At 40.3% G+C, this 19,466-nt stretch overlaps 1 protein-coding gene and 1 pseudogene across 1 annotated transcript; both read left to right on the top strand.

Moving 5' to 3' along the window:
• Window positions 1–8,402: 8,402 nt before the first annotated feature.
• LOC103397154 (galactosylceramide sulfotransferase-like) lies at window positions 8,403–9,778 on the top strand (annotated as a pseudogene).
• A 2,766-nt stretch (window positions 9,779–12,544) lies between these two features.
• On the top strand, window positions 12,545–19,164 carry LOC103397153 (leucine-zipper-like transcriptional regulator 1). The gene is made up of 19 exons (XM_008335384.3): window positions 12,545–13,065; window positions 13,168–13,230; window positions 13,321–13,377; window positions 13,516–13,595; window positions 13,681–13,789; window positions 13,985–14,068; window positions 14,159–14,216; window positions 14,306–14,445; window positions 14,540–14,741; window positions 15,124–15,234; window positions 15,344–15,436; window positions 15,528–15,623; window positions 16,016–16,205; window positions 16,304–16,473; window positions 16,679–16,962; window positions 17,206–17,355; window positions 17,701–17,806; window positions 17,908–17,988; window positions 18,400–19,164. The coding sequence occupies exons 1-19, from the start codon at window positions 12,914–12,916 to the stop codon at window positions 18,514–18,516; spliced, it is 2,343 nt and encodes a 780-aa protein (XP_008333606.1). The 5' UTR covers window positions 12,545–12,913; the 3' UTR covers window positions 18,517–19,164.
• The last annotated feature ends 302 nt before the right edge of the window (window positions 19,165–19,466 follow it).

The following is a 19,466-nucleotide window of genomic DNA, read 5'->3' as shown; positions in this document are numbered from 1 at the left end:
TTATTTTAACTTACTAATATAGCAACAATGTGTTACTTGGAGTATTACACATATACTATAATCAATAGTCTTAATAACAACTAAATACCTGAAGGATTTTTAGAGATCTTGGCAAATTGGGTGGCTTCAATGAATAAAGTAACAACACAGACAAACACAGTTTACAAAAATAACCAAATTTATTTATACACTGTCAAGTTAATGACGGTGATTGAACTCATAAACAATGATCATAACAACAAAACAAGGCATGTGTGTTGGTGTGTGTGTGTGTACTTATGTGCGTGTGTACACGAGTGGTCATGTATGAGAGAGAAAGAGAAAGAGAGCTGTTGCCTCTTAGCTACCAAGCAAGCGACTGAGCCCTTGAGGTGTGTTCACATACGCGACTGCACAGTGGAAGAAGAACTGCGAGGTAGAAGGAACGGCAACAGGAAACACGTGAGGCGTGTATGCGCTCACGGAGGTGTGAAAGGGTGTTGTGTACGCGCACCAAGATGCGCTCAGGTACAATGAAACAGTGCTTGTGATGTTATCAAAGTATATGGGGGAAGGTAGGCGTACCGCGTGGTCTGCTCAAGACAAAGGACTTTGTCGGAGTTTTTGTGATCCCAATACTGATAATGTTACAAGTTAACAGTCAAATACTGACGTTGTACCTACAATTCCTTGTATGAGTTCTCTGAGTATAAGATTGATTGAGACAGCACTAGACAAGAGAACGGCAGATGCATATTTCCAAGTGTGTCTGCAAAGATGTTTAGAGACATGGGAGTTATGTGAATGACGAAGAAGAGACCATAACTGAGAATCTTAAATTGATGAAGGTGCTATGAAAATGAATGTGTTATGAAAAACCTTGTATTAGGAGCCATAATGCAGGATAAGAGAATTTGGCATTCATCAATGATAAACAGGAGGGAAATGTTGGAAGAATTGCATTTATTATCATTGCTTCATGCTGTACTGTCGCTTTAACAAACTGCTTGCTTCCCATATTTACTCGTGTGTTACTGTCGCTTTAAGAAACTGCTTGATTCCCATCTTTTCCTTGTCCCACCCCCATTCACACCCATTTTCACATCCATCTTCCTACTCCATATATTCACACTAAATCAAATGTTATGTAATCTGATACTTTTGTAAACTAAATAAAAGAGCAGAGGAAGGGTGCAGCAACTTGGAGTTGATGAGGAAGCTGCCAGAAGAGCAAGCTCCACTCTCCCCTTGCAAGTAAAAGATCCAGACGTCTTTTGTGTTGTTACTTTGTCGTCACATATGTTAGAATAAACCCATGGTATGTATCTGTATGCTGCCCAAATCTGTCTAACTTAATGTCAAGTAAATCATGAGAATTATTAAGTGCTGACTATCAAGCAGCTCAAGTCTTTTAGCGCTTGCTTGTTTCCTAAATTATGGGAAATACAAATGTGAACATATTTGAACACTGATACTAGCTTGTGTCCCACAACATCCAGAAGTGTACACTGGTTTGTGGGCGGTCACACTTATACAGTGGGCGTTAATGACGAAGGAGCATTAGTCGCTCTGACCTCTGAGAAGCTGCTGTGATGTTTGTGGCCCAGAGGCAGGGTCAGTTGTGCTCAGTACTTGTCAATCTCTTCATTGATTGCTGAGACTGTCCCATTGCCCTCTCACACCCTGATATGCATTCCATGCATGCCCACCCAGTCAAGGTTCCTGCAGGGCATGCTGGATGAGTGCAGGCAAAGGCTAACCCCTGCTCAACAAAAGCAGTAGTGTCGTACCCCAGCATGAGGACTGTGGAATGATAGGCAGCATGAAGAGGGATCTCGTGGCAGAGTAAAGCTTCAGTGATCGAACGTTTCTTCATCCTGGTGCATGGAGCCAAATAAACTTGACAGTCTTTGAATATTTATTCCATTGTCTACGTGTCCTGTCTTGTTAAATGAGGATAGAAGAAAATCACAAGAGTCATCTAGATTTAGAATACTAGTTATTGAAAAATGTAAACCCAAATAATTTAGAAAAACAGCTAAGTTTATACCAAAACTATTTTCTGATACTGAATAAAAACAACAGTTCAGGGAAAAAAATGCAGATTTTTTTTTTCAAATGACTACTTCATTAGTCCACCAAATTAGTCTGTTGTTTAGTTCAGATGGCTTTCATCTGGCCTCAGATAGGTCCTTCTGGCGTTAATTCATAACTTTTGGAATATGATAAATATATGGAAATTTCTGGAGTCCCTGTTGATCTGGCAAGGAGCCTTTTTTCTAGTTCAATCACTGAATTTACAGTCGTTTTTGTTTCAAGACCTTGTGCCAATAAGTTATTCACCGTAGCTTTCAAATAATAGTTGTTAGAGTTAAACAATAATACTCTTCTGATTATTTATCGTGCTGAAAGACAATAATCACCAAAGCGTTCATTTTTTGTCTGACTGTGATTTTTCCTCAAAGATCTTGAATATTTCGTTGTAAAGTGCTTTACACTTCACAGTACACATTTCTCAACTCACAGCAGGTACATATTTGCCTAAAGTGGTGATAAGATAAAAGCACTCTCTGAAGTTGTAATTCAAACCTCTAGACTTGTAGCAGCTCAGGTGACCATTAGAGTTCAGAACAAATATGGCTGCTCTTTTATGAGGGTTATGGTTATTCTTCTCATACGTCTTAAGCACAGAACGATCAAAGTATCAGTAGTCTTTAAGATTGGTATATATCTATCTATCTATCTATCTATCTATCTATCTATCTATCTATCTATCTATCTATCTATCTATCTATCTATCTATCTATCTATCTATCTATCTATCTATGTATGCATGTGTTATGTTGATTGTTTGTGTTCTTAACAGATCTTGATCTGAATTCAGATATTTGGACTGTCTCTTTGTTTAAACCAGGGGTCACTGACCTTTTTAAAACTGAGAGCTTCATGGACACTTAGTAATACGAAGAGCTACTTGTTTGATAGACTTCCAGAACAATGTTATAATAATTAGTTCTGGGACATACAGTAGTCGACACTCTTCTTACCATTGTCATTGGACCCATTTGAATATCGTTGCAAGTGTAACTGATTCAAAATGCACAGTAACAGTTCAATTGTTGACCCTCTTGTTGACTAGTTTTATTTTTAGAACATACCTTGCGATCACTTTGGGTAGTCCATGGGGGCTACGTTGGTGACCCCTGGTTTACACACAGTTACACATTCAGTTTCTGTATGTAGAATCAAATGTGTGCTTGTGTCCTGATCATGGCTGTGTATTAAAGACCTCGGGACACACTGTTGTCAACTGTATGTGTGTTTGTCCTGAGCACGTATAGACCGCTTTCTACAGAAGAATTTCAAACAAATCAGACACAGAGCAGTTTTGATCAAGTGGTACAATTAGACTCTTTGTGCCTCTTTGCCTTTTCCACGTTTGTTCTCTTTATGCTGTTTTGCACCCCTCCTATCAGCTTGTAGTTAAATATCCAGTGTCTGCACTCAATAGCCCTCTGTATGGAGACAGAAGAGGAACTATACAGCATCTCTCCTCCTTCTTTCTTTCTTTCTCTCTCTCTCTCCCCATCTCTCCTCCCAACCTCCTTTTTTTCACTCACCGACAAGTACACATTCCCTGACACAGAGCCTGATGTCACAAATGGCTAAATGAGCCTCCCAGCAGTGCTTTATTCAGGGAGATTAGTTTTGGAATCAAAAGTTGATGTTTGGGGGGCTGGGGGCGGGTACCAAGCAGCTTTAGGCGTCAGGTGTGCAGGCTGAGAGGTAGAGCGAAAGAAGAGAAGAGGATGAATGAACTGAGTTCATTCAGCACTGGACATGTGATAAGAGCAGTAAAGGAGCGTGCTGGCTCTTTTACAGGATGTGTATGTTGAGACATACACGAGACAAGGGTAAGAATTCCGACCTCAATCCAATCTTGTACTTTGTGATCAGTTCCAAAACAGCCTGTAGACATATCTATGAAGATTCTCAGTCATCCAGGTCATGGTCAAGTTAAAAACGTTTTTTATCCAGGAGAAGCCATTGCTCATATTTATGGTCTCCCCAAAATCCACAAGGAAGGAGCTCCACTCAGACCCATCATCAGCAGCATCAACTCAGTCACTTACAACACTGACAAACACCTGGCCTCCATGCTTTCACCATTGGCTGGGGACACACCACATAACCAACTCACAGGACTTCACCAACAAGTTAAGGGGGCTAAAACTGGACCCAGATGAGACCATGGTCTCCTACGATGTCACATCACTTTTTACATGCATCGCCACCACAGAGGCAGTAGCAACAGTGAGGACGAGCTTACTTCAAGATCGCACCCTGCCGGTAAGAACCAACCTGACCATTGACCACATTTGTGCCCTTTTGGATTTCTGCCTCTCCACCACTTACTTCCAGTTCAACGAGTCCTTCTACAGACAGACGCATGGCTGCACTATGGGCTCTCCTGTGTCTCCCATAGTGGCGAATCTCTACATGGAGGAAGTGGAGAGCCGAGCTCTACACTCCTACGTGGGAACATCACCCAGCCACTGGTTCCGATATGTGGACGACACTTGGGTCAAGCTCAAGGTCCATGTGGTCGACAACTTCACAGACCACATCAACGCAGTGGACAGGAACATCAAGTTCACCAGAGAAGATGTGAAAAACAACAGTCTTGCATTCCTGGACTGTGCGGTTCACATCTCAGAGGACAGACAACTCAACATAGAGGTGTACAGGAAACCAACCCACACCGACCAGTACCTCCGTTTTGACTCACACCACCCACTGGAGCACAAATTAGGTGTCATCAGAACCCTTCAGTCACGGGAAGACACCAACAGAGGTAAGATGAGAGAACAGGGACACATTAGGACAGCTCTCGAGACCTGTTGTTATCCCAGATGGGCGTTTTTAAAAACAAACAAAAAGAGGCCCACAAAGAGGAAGCACAACAAGAGGAGGGGGAATGTCGCCATTCCATCCATTTCAGGAGTTTCGGAAAAACTTTGGAGGATCTTTAACCAACACCAGATCCTCGTACATTTCAAACCTGGTAACACCCTAAGACAAAAACTGGTTCATCCCAAAGACAAGACTCGTAGGAACAAGCTGGACAATGTGGTTTACGCCATTCAGTGCAGTGAGGAGTGTACTGACCTGTACATTGGGGAGACTAAACAACCGCTACACAGGCGCATGGCCCAACACAGGAGGGCCAACTACTAAGGACAGGACTCAGCTGTACACATACACCTCAAAGACAAAACACACTCCTTTGAGGACAACAATGTACACATTTTGGCCAGGGATGACAGATGGTTTGAGAGAGGGGTAAAAGAAGCCATTTTTGTCAACCTGGAAAAACCATCACTCAACAGAGGAGGTGGACTCAGACACAACCTATCACCCACTTACAAAGCACTTTTAGGAACAATACCCAAAAGTTTCACCTCAGTTTCACACAACAAAGAGGCAGGTGACCAAAACCGTTCTGATGGGGACCACAACGACCCGTCAGACTCTTAACGACTGTTTACACTTTCACAGTTGACCCCAAGGCCCCACCTAACAGGGTCCACCCTGCTGAAATAGCTTTATTCTTTCTCACCTAGAGTATTTATTTGCTGTACTCCCCACCACCAGTTAGAACTGAAGAAGCCTCTTGGATTAAAGGTGAAACATCTTCTTTTAGAAAATTCACGTCCAGTTGCCTAACAGAACTTTATAAACTTGACCATGACCTGGATGACTGAGAATCTTCATAGACATTTTTCCACGCACTTTGGGATGGATACCCTCCACCTGGTGCGGGAGTACAAGAAAACTTCCAGAAGATTTACAGACTACAGGGACCACCTGCGGTTTAATCTAAGGTGCAGACACCACAAGATAATCCCCACCAGCCTACGCTTCCTCTCAACAGTGAAAGGTCACAGGGCCGGGAACATCCTCCAGAATCCATCCATCAGTATCAGCTGCTTAATGAACGAGTCAGACAGGTTCATTTCACCATCGATGCCTTGAGGGTAAAACTCGACCAGGTAAGAGAACAATTAACTATGCTACTCCCCAGGAATGTCATGGATGAGGTCTCCAAGTTTGCTGAGAAGGCCCATATGTTCCAACATAACAAAGGTAAGAAACAACAAAAACATAAATTCCTTATCCTCCAGTCCAGTCTGTCCAGTCCAGACAGACCACCGCAGCGGAATCTACACGAAACATCAGAGATTCCAACACTACACGACAGGGCTCCCAGGAGAATTGGGTGAAGAATTTGTCTGACAGAATCCTCACCCAGCCAGAAAAGGACGTCCTGACCAAAGGACTGAACATATTGGTTTTTACAGACTGAATTTCACATGTTTCTCAGCTGGACGTGTAAGGTTCGTAGTAGTGGCTTTCTGCTGAACATGGTCTTTACTTATCAGGATTCTCAATAAATATTTAACTCTGCAAAAAGACTACAATTGAATACACTTTTTTGCACCATTTTCTTATTACGGGCATATAGTACCTCACATTAAGCTTCCTATTTACTGGCCACATGTACAGTACACCAAAGTCAAACCAGAGCTGACCCATCTCTGGATCTACAGTTATACAGACAAATGTTTCGTGGTCTGGGTAAACTTTACTGCCAATTCTCTTCATCTTCTTTCAGCTGCTCCCTTTAGGGGTCGCCACAGTGGGTCATCTGCCTCCATCTCACCCAAAACTCTGCCTCCTCTACCACATCAACAATTTCCATGTCCTCCTTCATGACCTTCACACATCTTCTTCTTTTCTTGCCTGGCAACTCCAATCTCCATCATAATTTCTTTGATACAGTATGTTCGCGATTTCTTCTTCGACAATCTGGTCACTCCCAGTGAAAACCACAGCTATTAAACCCTAAATTTTACTCCCTATTATTTTCTCTTAAATGTGGGCCACGTGGAAGTATGTTGTGAATAATTTTTAACAAGTTACAATGTTTCAAAATGCACAGTTTTTTTAACCTTAATTTAGCTCAATTTATCGTAACCTAGCTTTATTAAATGTAGTTTTGTCACGATGGCAGTCGTGACTGTTGTTTCCCTGAGTTTCCCCTTGTTTTCCCCATCCTTGTGTTGTGTACTTGTCTCTGTCTGTGTTGTGGGCGTGACACATTTCCCTGGTCCTGCCTGGATAATCACTGAAGCACACCTACCATTCCTCAGCTCACCTGCCTTCCATCAACTCATCACTCTGACTGCATATAAACCCTGGCCTTTCTCCCACTCCTTGTCAGATCGTTTGTTCAGCCACCGTGGTAGTTAACGTCCCGATTGACTTCAACTATTGTTCTTTGTGCTTCCCGTTGATTTATGGAATGATCTATAACCACTGATCCTCTTGTGCTCAGGTCCACCTCCTGCTACCTGCTTGCCTGCTCTCCACCAGCCATCTCCGGACAGCCCACACTGTGTGCCTCCTCCATCCGCTTCAACCACTGCTTCACCTCAGCCATTTCCTCCATCTCGTTATCGGACCCTCTCCTTCCCCTTTTTCTCCCACGGCAAAATAAATCCTCTTTTCTCACTAACCGTCGTCTGAGCCTGCATTTTGGGTCATTACCTGTGTAACCATGACAAGTTTAGCTTAGCATACCATAGTTTTGTTTAGCTTAGCTTAGTACGGTATAGCTTATTTTAATGGGGTTCAGCTTATTTTAAATAAGACAAATTTATTTTGTATTCTCATTATATGAATACTGCTAAAGTAGTAAAATTTCAATTCAAATAATTTTTTAACCAGTGGTTACATTTTATCATGGAATTTCCTTTCAAAGTAATTTTTATTGGGTTACCATGGGTTGTACTAAGCTTTGTATCCCTGGGGGTCATTGTCAAGTTGTTCTTAGTTTAGCTGAGTCAGCAGGTGGCTCATTTTACAGTCTGCAGGAGGCTATGTGATATTACTTTCCCAGGGATGAATTATTTATTTTTGGGCCAGCTGAGGAGCACACAGTAGGCTATCTCAAGTCACAAATATGTCATTTGATGTGGCACCATACATTTTTAACTATGTGACCCAAACAGCCAAATTATCTACTGTCCTGATCTTATAAAACAGGGTCAATACACTGACACTATACACCACATTGTTTAATATAAAAATAAATAACACAGGACACTAAAAATAATGAAACATTTTATAAAGAATAGATTTGTAGACATACACACGTAGGCAGGATGATTAACAACACCTCACCATCCAGCTATTATGGTGGTGACGTAACAATTGCATTTTTGCCATTGTCCAATTACTCACAGACTAGGCTCAAAAAACATACGTCAGTAAATACTACAAAGATGATGCTGATGGTTATAATGATGACAACGTACATGACGAACCTTGTTTTTGAAGGTAGTCGTTACCTTTGGACAATGACTGGGAAACAAGAGAGGAAGTGGAGGTCCATGGCCAAAGGCCTGGTCCTCAGCACTTTCCTGACCAGCTGCATGATCCTGGTTTCACCACTCCACAGATCCATTTCAGTTTGCCTGAGTAAGACAAAAAACACATTGTTTCAAATTTCAATTTTATCAAATTTGTGGGTGTTTTATTGTTTGTTTTTTTGTGCTTTGTTTTTGAAGGGTTCCAGTGCCTTACTCCTGTGCCCACCCCTTCCCATGTGCAACCTAAACCAACAACTAACAGCTCAGGCCGACTCCGTGGCCAGAGTTGCCATGCTAAAGTTGATGTCATGTTCATGAAGACCCACAAAACAGCCAGCAGCACCTTCATCAACACTCTCTTCCGCTTTGGGGAGAAACACAGACTCAAATTTGCCTTCCCTGACAGCGGAAATGACTTTTTCTACCCATCTCTTTTTGAATGTTTTCACTTAAAAGACTACAGGCCAGGGATGTGTTTCAACATTATCTGTAATCACATGTGATTCAATGCACCTGAAGTGGTCAAGGTGCTTCCCATGGACACTTCTTATATCACTATTCTGTGAGACCCTGCAGAGCTGTTTGAGTCTTCCTTCCGCTACTTTGGCCGCTTGGTGCCTTTTACCTGGAGAATACCAAGTGATGACAAGCTGACTTACTTCTACGTGACCTACTTCATTACTATAATCCAGAGCTATAATCCCTAGCGGTTCAACTCTTTCTACCTCAAGAATCTGCTGTTTTTCGACTTTGGACAGGACAACAACCTGAACTTGGATGATCCTTGTGTGGAAGAAGGAATGCAATTGATTTTTGACCGTTTTCAGCTTGTAATGTTGGCAGAATACTTGAAGAATAACTCATCCTACTCAAGGATACCCTCTGCTGGGAGATGGATGATTTGCTCTTCTTCAAGCTCAATGTGCGCAAGGGATCCAGTGTATCCAAACTTACCCCTGAGTTGAAGGCCAGGGCCCTGGAGTGGAATGCTATTGACTGGAAGCTCTACCAACATTTCAACAAGACATTTTGTAAAAAAAAGTAGACTCATATGGTCGGCAGCGGATGGCCAAAGAGGTGGCAGAGCTAAGGAGGAGAAACTCTGAGATGGCATCCATTTGCATTGAAGGTGGTCATGCTGTGGATGCTAGCAGCATCACGAGACAGACATGCAGCCCTGGCAACCTATTGGTGAGAAGTCTACCATTGGCTACAACATGAAGAGGAACGTGGACAAGGCACATCAAAAGACGTGTCGTAAGATGCTGATGCCAGAGATTCAGTACTTAACAGAGCTCGGGGTAAACCTATTGATCACCAAGCTCTGGGGTCATGTCAGAGAGATCATTAACTGGTAACCAAAAGGCCAAGTCCACTCTGAAATATTTCTTTGAAAAGAAAAAACAGACTTTGTGGCTGATGGACAATTGATAAAGTTCCTTTTTATTTCAATGTCATTTAATTTGTATTTTATATAAATGCATGCTTTGATGGTGCTTGAGAAAGAAGAAATGTTGACCAAACAATCTATACAAAAACCTGTTTGTTACATAACGTTTTGTCATAAATCACATTTCAAACATTCAATTTTGCTCGGAGTTGGCCTGGTTTTAGTGAGATAATGTTTTGTAAATTTGTGGTTCAATTTTTAGGTGATTTGTTGATGACACATTTGCTGCCATTTTAGGATTTGAACATTTGAACTAATTATCTGACTAACTAACTACAGCACATCATACTGAGAATAAATGCGAAAGCAGTGGTGTGATGAAAAGCAGTTACCTCGTTAGAGGCCACACAACAACATACTCTACAGTAAACAGTGAAACCACAGGCTTAGACATAATAATTTAAATTATACACATCATTGCTTTTCCTTCTGTGACCTCCAAAGAGAAATGGTCATCTTTCATAAAAGACTGCTATGTATAACAACATTTTACGGTTTATTTTTCTTCTAACAGACATGGATGGCAGCGATGGGTTTTTCTGTAATAATCAATCACATCATTAAGGCCTTTCATTCGTAGTTAGTTCTGTACCTGGCAGTATAATGTTTGTGCTCAGAGCAGGTGTTTAAGATAAAATGGCAGATCTTGATTATTGTGTTGTTACTCATTCACAGCAGGGCTTAAAAGCTACAGGCTGTTTAGTGCAAACTAAACAATGGCTAACAGTATTCAAACATCACAGACCCGTGTTTGCACAGCCTCGTAATCAGTGTCTGTGGAAATTCAGAGATTAAACTGACAGCTATTGTTCCATACAGCAGCTGCTTATCCATCCATCCGTCCATCCATCTTCATCCGCTTATCCGTTACCGGGTCGCGGGGGCAGCAGTCTCCATGACCGCCACCCAAATCACACTGCACCGTACAACCCCCCTGAACCTTCCTGCGGGTGGTGAGTCCACCGCTTATCTTTAGATTTATTTTTTTAATTCATCCTTTTTGGGGGGATTTTGTCCTCCATGCTTCTTGCAATATGAATATGATAATCTTTGTAACCTTAAAATAAAGTGAATACATAATATGAATACGGAATATTATGTTTATTAAATTTCTGACTCTTATTAAATGACAACTCTTCCCCTTTATCTTGTGTTCATTTTATTTTAATTTTAGGCTTTTGGACAATTATTCTGGTGGGTTTGAAAGTATGTGTGCACACACACATACTTAAACATTGTGTTATTATGCTTTATTAAACAAGTTTCAGAAGACATTGCTTTCTGTAACCAAGTGAATTGACAATGAAATTTAAAACTGTGTTGTGCATTTAATTTATACAGATTTAATCCTTTAAAGGTACAGCATATACAAATGTGGAGTCACTGTATTGTTTTTGAACAGTGTACAGTAGCCTTCTATAGAATTCGCCTTTCAACTCTAGTAACTGTTCATTGAATACAAGGAAGCAGTCAAACGTGATGATGTTGTGTTTTATTTGTGGGAAGTTGAGCAGGTTAGCAACAACTGCCCTGCTAAACTGAAATCTGCAACCAAAAGATCAAAGTTAAAGCATTCTTGTGGTAAATATGCTATTCCATAATAATAATAATAAAAATAATAACATTAGAGTGCAGCTACAAAAATACTATACAAAACTCATATGTAGTACTTGTAAAGAACACATGAAACTTCACCATAAAACTTGATAATAAAGCAATAAAATAAGCAGATCTTACTCCCTTCTATTTTTATTTATTTATTTATTTTTTGGCTTTTCTTCTTACTTTGATTTTGTGTCATACAACGATTACCTACTGCATGACATGAAAATGACCAATTTTCAATAATAATTTATTGCGTCTTTAAATTGAAGGCATCATCAATGACCAGATGAGGCAGCAGCGTTCCTTTGGCGCATTTAATACACCGAGAGTAGAGTAAACAAAGAAGAAAACAGGAAAATTGTCATTCTCAGCAGATTCATGGGGGCGTGTATTTATTAGTGATGGAAGACCGACTCTTTTTACTGATTCGGATCTTTGACTCTCGAACAGTAAAATGAACGAGTCGTGAACAAATCTTGAACGAATAATTTCATTCGTTTTACAGCAGGTGGCGCTTTAGCCCTAATGTGGGCGATGTAAAGAAATCTGCGGTTCTCCGACACTAAATACTGAAGGCAACATGGTTTGCTTCCGCAAAGTCTAAAAAGTACACAAAAATACCATAAGCAATTAAACCATGTGAAAACATAAAGAAAAACAAACCACAATGCAATGTGAAGATGGAGAGCAAAACAGACCCGAGCTCTCTGTCACGTGACAAATGAAACGAATCTGCGAGAACGAAGCAAAAGATTAGTTCACAGAGAGTGATTCGTTCATAGTGAAAGATTAGTTCACAGCGAAACAGTTCACAGTGAAAGATTAGTTCACAGCGAAAGATTAGTTCACAGAGAGTGATTTTTTCGTAGTGAAAGATTAGTTCACAGTGAAAGATTAGTTTGCAGAGAGTGATTTGTTCGTAGTGAAAGATTAGTTCACAGTGAACGATTAGTTCGCAGAGAGTGATTTGTGAGTGATTCGTGAGTTCAATATGAACAAATCTTACATATGACTCGGGAGTCACGGTTCATATGAAAGATTCGTTCATATTGAACGAATCACTCGCGAACGACACATCACTAGTATTTATAAATTTTTTTGTTTTGTTTTACCGATTACCAATGTGTTTGTGCGCAATAGTTCGTGCAACTGTTAATCTTTATTAATATACTAGTAGATATTGTCGCAACACTAATAGTTTTGGGTTTTCATTCCTCGTGAATGCCGTTTTCTGTCTGACTAAACTCTGGCTGTTAGCTTTAATAGCTCAATCGTTTCATGTGTCGATTAGCTTTACGTATGCCGCTTTAATATAACCAGCAATGGAAGCGAAGGTGAGACCAGCTGTCGGTCTCATTCTAAAGGACTGACATCGACTATGGTGTTTACTGTGGATGGTCCGGCGGATGAGAAGTGAGTTTTAACCTAATGAATACGAGCAACAATGTCCTGTAAATCCACCAAAGTTGCTCCAAGCGTTGACTTCGACCACAGTTGCTCTGACAGCGTGGAATATCTGACACTTAATTTTGGACCATTTGAAACTGTCCATCGCTGGAGAAGACTGCCTCCATGTGACGAGTTTGTTGGCGCAAGGTATTGATGATCACCAGTGATCTTACGTGGACCTGCTCTTACTATATTTAGTCAAATGTATTTAACGTATTCTGTATTTAAAACATTACCGTTTGAACCCAGGCGCAGCAAACACACAGTGGTGGCATATAGGGATGCCATTTACGTCTTTGGGGGAGACAATGGGTCAGTATTACTAAACATGTACTGATTTTACTTTCTTATTTCATTATTTTCATCATCTGATAAACAATTCACCTCTGCTTCACTCAACAGGAAAAACATGTTGAATGATTTGCTCCGCTTCGATGTGAAGGACTGCTCATGGTGCAGGTAAAGTTCACAGCTTGTGGCTTCCAAGAAGCAAAGAAATTTGCAAAGTGAAAGACGTGTGTCTCGTCACATGTTTGTTAAATAATTATGTGTCAATTGCATCAGAATAATGGAATCTGATTTCTTATATTCTTGTAGAGCTTTTACCACTGGAACTCCACCTGCTCCCAGATATCACCATTCAGCTGTGGTCTATGGCAGCAGCATGTTTGTTTTTGGTAAATGTTTAATGTTCTTACTTTTCTAATTGATTTTTTATTTGCTTATTTATTGTTGCTGTAATGTTCGCTGTCTTCTTCTCAGGGGGTTACACTGGAGACATCTACTCAAACTCAAACCTGAAAAACAAAAATGACCTTTTTGACTACAAGTTTGCAACTGGCCAGTGGACAGAGTGGAAAGTGGAGGGAAGGTAATTTGTGTTAAAAGACTGATTTTTTTTTTATTATTATAAAAGCGGAAGCAAAAGCCAATAATGGATGATGATTGCAGTTGTAATCAAGTAAACAAGTATATGTCTTGCACTGTATTTATCTTGTTGGACTCAAGTGCATATTTTCCATTACCTTTTGTTGTTTAGATATATTGATTTTTGTTGTTTTTGTAGTTTGCCAGTTGCAAGATCTGCACACGGAGCCACAGTCTACAATGATAAACTGTGGATTTTTGCTGGATATGATGGAAATGCCAGGTTTGTTAAATATACTTTTCCATTTCAACCTTAAGGCAAAGTTAAGTTTTGTTCTGACAAAATGTTGAATTTAATTACTGCCTTTCACAGGTTAAATGACATGTGGACTATCAGTCTTCAGGACAGAGAACATGCATGTTGGGAAGAGGCGAGAATAAATAATTCATCAGCAATAGTAAGTGGTCTAAAATTGCTCTTTGCGTGTCTTAGGTTTTTTTCTGCCTTTGTTTCCTTCAGATTGATCAGAGTGGTGAAATCCCTCCCTCCTCCTGTAACACTCCCGTAGCTGTATGCAGGGATAAGATGTTTGTGTTTTCTGGTCAAAGCGGAGCAAAGATCACTAACAACCTTTTCCAGTTTGAGTTTAAAGGACACATGTGAGCATATCTTTACTTTCTATACGTCTGACACTAACTCTTAAGAACACAATGTCAAGTGCTGGACATAACTTCTGTGGCTCCATATTCTCAGATGGACACGGATCCCCACTGAGCATCTACTGCGCGGCTCCCCTACTCCTCCTCAGAGACGATACGGTCACACAATGGTGGCCTTTGATCGTCACCTCTACGTATTTGGTGGTGCTGCAGACAACACTCTGCCCAACGAGCTGCACTGCTATGATGTGGACTCACAGACATGGGAGGTGATTCAACCCAGTCTAGACAGTGAGGTAAGAAACAAATACTAAAAAATTTCTAAAAGCCGTTGAAATTGGACGATTTGTAATTACATCATTGAAAGCCAAACAAGCAGATAGAAAGGTTAAAAAGTTATTTTAGGCAACTGGACGTGAATTTCACGTCCAGTTACCTAACAGAACTTTTCAACCTTGACCATGACCTGGATGACTGAGAATCTTCATAGACAAGCAGATAGAAACAGCTTTTAAAAAGCTCTTCACTGCAGAGAACACTGAATAATAGAGGTAAATGTGAAAATATTCATCTTCTTAGTATCATTTATTTACAAAGCCTAAACATAATTACTTTTCATCAATTGTTAGTGTAACCCAGTGTCTAATATTAGCTGAATTTATCCTTTTACCACCACAGATGCCCAGTGGAAGACTGTTTCACGCTGCTGCTGTGATTCAAGATGCCATGTATATCTTTGGAGGGACTGTGGACAATAATGTGCGCAGTGGGGAGATGTATAGATTCCAGGTTAGGGTTTCTACTGCTAATAGTTCATCGTGACTTTATCGATTATCACATTTTCTTCCTGTTTTAGAAAGTGATGGTTAAAGCTGTGTATTTTTTTATCTTTTTGCAGTTTTCATCTTATCCGAAGTGTACCCTCCATGAAGACTATGGTAAATTGTGGGAGAACCGTCAGTTCTGTGATGCGGAGTTCATTCTGGGAGAGGTCTGTTTTTTATGATGAAAAACAGGAAAAGAGAAAACATTAATCTAAATTGATTTCTTTTTATCTTCCTCTGCTTTTGTTCTGTTGACAGAGGGAGGAGAGAGTCCTGGGACACATTGCCATAGTGACTGCAAGATGTCAGTCGCTTAGAAAGAAAATCCTGCAGGCTCGGGATCGACAAAGACAGGTCAGCAAAACAAAAGGACCGGTCTGATGTCTTGTTCAGAAACATATCTGCATGTAGTCTGGGAATAAAAGAAAATGAAACAAAAGTCAATTTGTCCTACTTTCTGAACTTGGATATATCTGCACAACTTTACTGAAAGTAAAGATAAAAACATGGGCTTATGTAGTGTAGCATTAACTAATATAAAGCTTCACAATGTTAAAATAACGTTTTCAACACTACTCTAATTTACAATGTAGTTTTCAAAATTAAATGTAAAGAAGCCCTAATGCTACAGATATTTTAAGATTATTTTTATGTTCTGTTGTTATCTTGTTGTCTTGTTGTAGCAGTCATTAGATACAGAGATGGAAAAGAAGTAACTCACTGTTAACTCCCCATGTTTTGTGTAGAAAGTTAAACATGAATCCAATGAGGAGGGTGAAGAGGGAATCTCTGGAGGGCCGAGGGATATCCCAGCAGGCCACAGGACATCAGGCACACAGCTGATGCTTGAGGTTTGCATCAGAGAGGCCGAGGCCCAGCCATTTGAAGTCTTAATGCAGTTCCTCTACACAGACAAGATCCAGTATCCACGCAGAGGTAACCGTCTTTGTATCCTTCTTTCATGCCAGCTTGAAGTCTTAGAATATAAGTCAAGAAACTTCAATTTTTTTTGGTTTCTTTTCTTGTCTACGTAGGTCACGTCCAAGACGTTCTCCTGATTATGGACGTCTACAAACTTGCTCTTAGTTTTAAGCTCTTTCGTCTGGAGCAGCTGTGTGTGCAGTACATCGAGGCGTCTGTCGACCTGCAGAATGTTCTCAGTGTTTGTGAAAATGCCAACAAGCTGCAACTGGACCAACTGAAGGTACAGCTACAACACATCACTTTGGATGTCTTGAATTCGCTCAGTTGGGAATTCTATTAGTTGAGTGCAAGAAATGTTTACACCAGTAGAGGGCAGTAAAAACTCTGCTATAGCCTTATTCCTAAACTACAGATGAGAGAATAATAATAATAATCAGCTATTTACATTATTAACATGCATGTTAACTAATGCCTTTGTTCTGCAGGAACATTGCCTTAACTTTGTGGTGAAGGAGTCGCACTTCAACCAGGTAATCATGACTACGGAGTTTGAACATCTGTCTACTTCGCTCATCGTTGAAATAGTGAGGAGGAAGCAGCACCCTCCGCCCAGGTTGTACTCGGACCAACCAGTGGACATTGGGACGTCTCTGGTGCAGGACATGAAGGCCTCCCTGGAGGGCGGAGGTCTGGAGTTCTGTGACATTATTCTGCTGTTAGACGGTCACCCACGTCCTGCACATAAAGCCATACTGGCAGCTCGATCTAGGTAAAGACAGGCCCGGAAAACACTAGGTAGTAGAGTTTGTCACCGTCCCCGTGGTGTGGCTTTACCCCACCACCACCGCCAAGCTACGGTAATGATTTTCAGGCTTTTCAGAAATCAATCAATTTTTAATAAATACAAATTATTGTTATTTTAGGGTTGATAAAAAAACATTTATTGTCAATCTCTGCACTCTTGATATTTCTGTTGCTGACACTGTTCACTTTATTGTCTTTTGTTCCTCAGTTACTTCGAAGCAATGTTCCGCTCCTTCATGCCTGAGGACGGGCAGGTGAATATCTCCATTGGTGAGATGGTTCCAAGTAAACAGGCCTTCGAGTCAATGCTGCGGTACATTTACTATGGCGACGTCAACATGCCTCCTGAAGACTCACTGTATCCTTCTCTAACAGGGAACTCACTTTTTAATAAGAGAAAATTACACACAATAGCAATACAACAAACTTTCTTTTATATTATTCAGTGCTCACATATGACTGACAGCATTCTCTTGTTCTCAAACTTCACTTCTGCTGTTTTTCATCTGACAGCACCATGTGACCTGTTTACGAGTCTGTTGTTAAATTAGAGCAAGAGCAAATTCAGCACAGTGTAGTGTATCCCTCATATAAACATACAGTTTGTCATTGGTGTTGGTTCTAAGGCCATTAAGAACAGGTGGTTAGGGTCTTTGTTTTTACACTGTTAGATGTTTTTATTTCCCTGACCCTTGATCAACAGTTATCTGTTTGCTGCACCATATTACTACGGCTTCTCCAACAACAGACTACAGGCTTACTGCAAACAGAACCTGGAGATGAACGTGACTGTGGAGAACGTCCTGCAGGTAATTAATGTTTCTCAGTCACCAACTTTACACATTGATGCAGAGTCAGTTCATACATTTTGTTTAACTTTGTTCCTCCTCTTTTCTCTTCCTTTATTCAGATTCTGGAGGCAGCAGATAAAACCCAGGCTCTGGACATGAAGAAGCATTGCCTGCATATTATTGTCCACCAGTTCATCAAGGTGGGTGGGCTTGTGTCCAATGCCCTGGGGGTGTGCTGCCCACTCAGTGCAGCTGAGCTAACCCTGTAGCCCCTTCTTCTTAGCAAGAGGCAGACACGTTTGGCCTTTATGTTGCATCACTCTTTATCTTCTATGTAACATAGCAACTGTTCACACCTCGGCCGGCTGAACCTCTTCACATACCAGTGAAGGTTACCACTTGTAATCCTTATTCAAAGAAACAACTCAACACCCACCTACTGGAAGTCATTACAGTGTTCAAATTCCAGTTTAGTGTCTTTTCTTTTTCTTATTTATTTTATAGTCTGCCTGATAGGGTGCTTCTTTATTCCTCAGTTTGACTCGTTGTTGTCGTCCTCACTTCATTTGTTGCTCATTATTTTTTATTTGTTTGCTCTCCCCCTTCCAAAGGTATCCAAGCTCCCCAACCTACGGTCCCTCAGCCAGCTGCTGCTCTTGGACATCATTGAGTTTCTAGCTACACACATATCAGACAAACAGTGTGCTGAGATGGGCTCCGACATTTAGGATGAGGCTGCGCCCCTTTTCCTCTCCTCCTCACAGAAGCCATATATAAATACATATGAAAATAAAATTGTGCTCTGCCCGTTACCTGTCATTCCCTCCTCCTCTGCCCACACCTTGTTCTTTATGCTGCTCATTGCATGTTTAAATGCTCATACACTCAAATACTTTCAGTCCACATAGTTTCAATGTTCTCAGTATGAGGAGTTCCATGGGTGGAGACACGAATGCTACCAAATGTTTTATTAATTAAAAAAAAATCCTCATTTATTTATTTCTATATGCAAAAATGTTTTTTTCTGTTTTTCTAGATTTGTTTTAGATTGTATTGCATTATTTCATTAAATATCACATTAGTCAGTAACTGTACAGTGTGGTTCCCAACTAGATTCCCAACTTTTTAATATAACTGCTTCAAATTATACTTAGAAGTACAACTTACAAGTATATCAACGACTGGAATATTTATCTAAAATGTACTGCACACTTGTATCACTCAGAAATAGACATTGAACCTCTATGTATGGAATAAAAGAGAATTTAAAATGCTAATAATTGATGTGTGTTTGACATGACATGACCATGTTTAGCCATAAAATACACGTTTGTTTACTGTCAACCATGCATTAAACGCCTTAATAATTATCATTAAAATCTAGTCATTACATACTGACTCTGTGTCTTCTGTGTTTTAAGATAAATCTAAAAAATCTTACACTTAAACCTTTTGACTCAATACTGACTCGTTATATTTAATTAATTGAAGTTTTGGACAATGCTAATAAGGTTTGTTAAAAAAAAGAAAAAAATATCTTTAAGATGACGTAGGAAGCAAGGGGAGGGGACGTGATAAATCAGACAACTGTGAGAAGAGAGAAGTAAGGACACAATTAGAAGTTAGTTTAATTTAGTAAAACAAATAAAAAACTCAAACCTTCTGCTCCATTATTATG

This window comes from Cynoglossus semilaevis, chromosome W, assembly GCF_000523025.1.
Source record: "Cynoglossus semilaevis isolate Cse_v1.0 chromosome W, Cse_v1.0, whole genome shotgun sequence".
Classification (NCBI taxonomy): domain Eukaryota; kingdom Metazoa; phylum Chordata; class Actinopteri; order Pleuronectiformes; family Cynoglossidae; genus Cynoglossus; species Cynoglossus semilaevis.
Note: the sequence above shows the minus strand (reverse complement) of the source record. Positions and strands in the feature narration are given on the sequence as shown.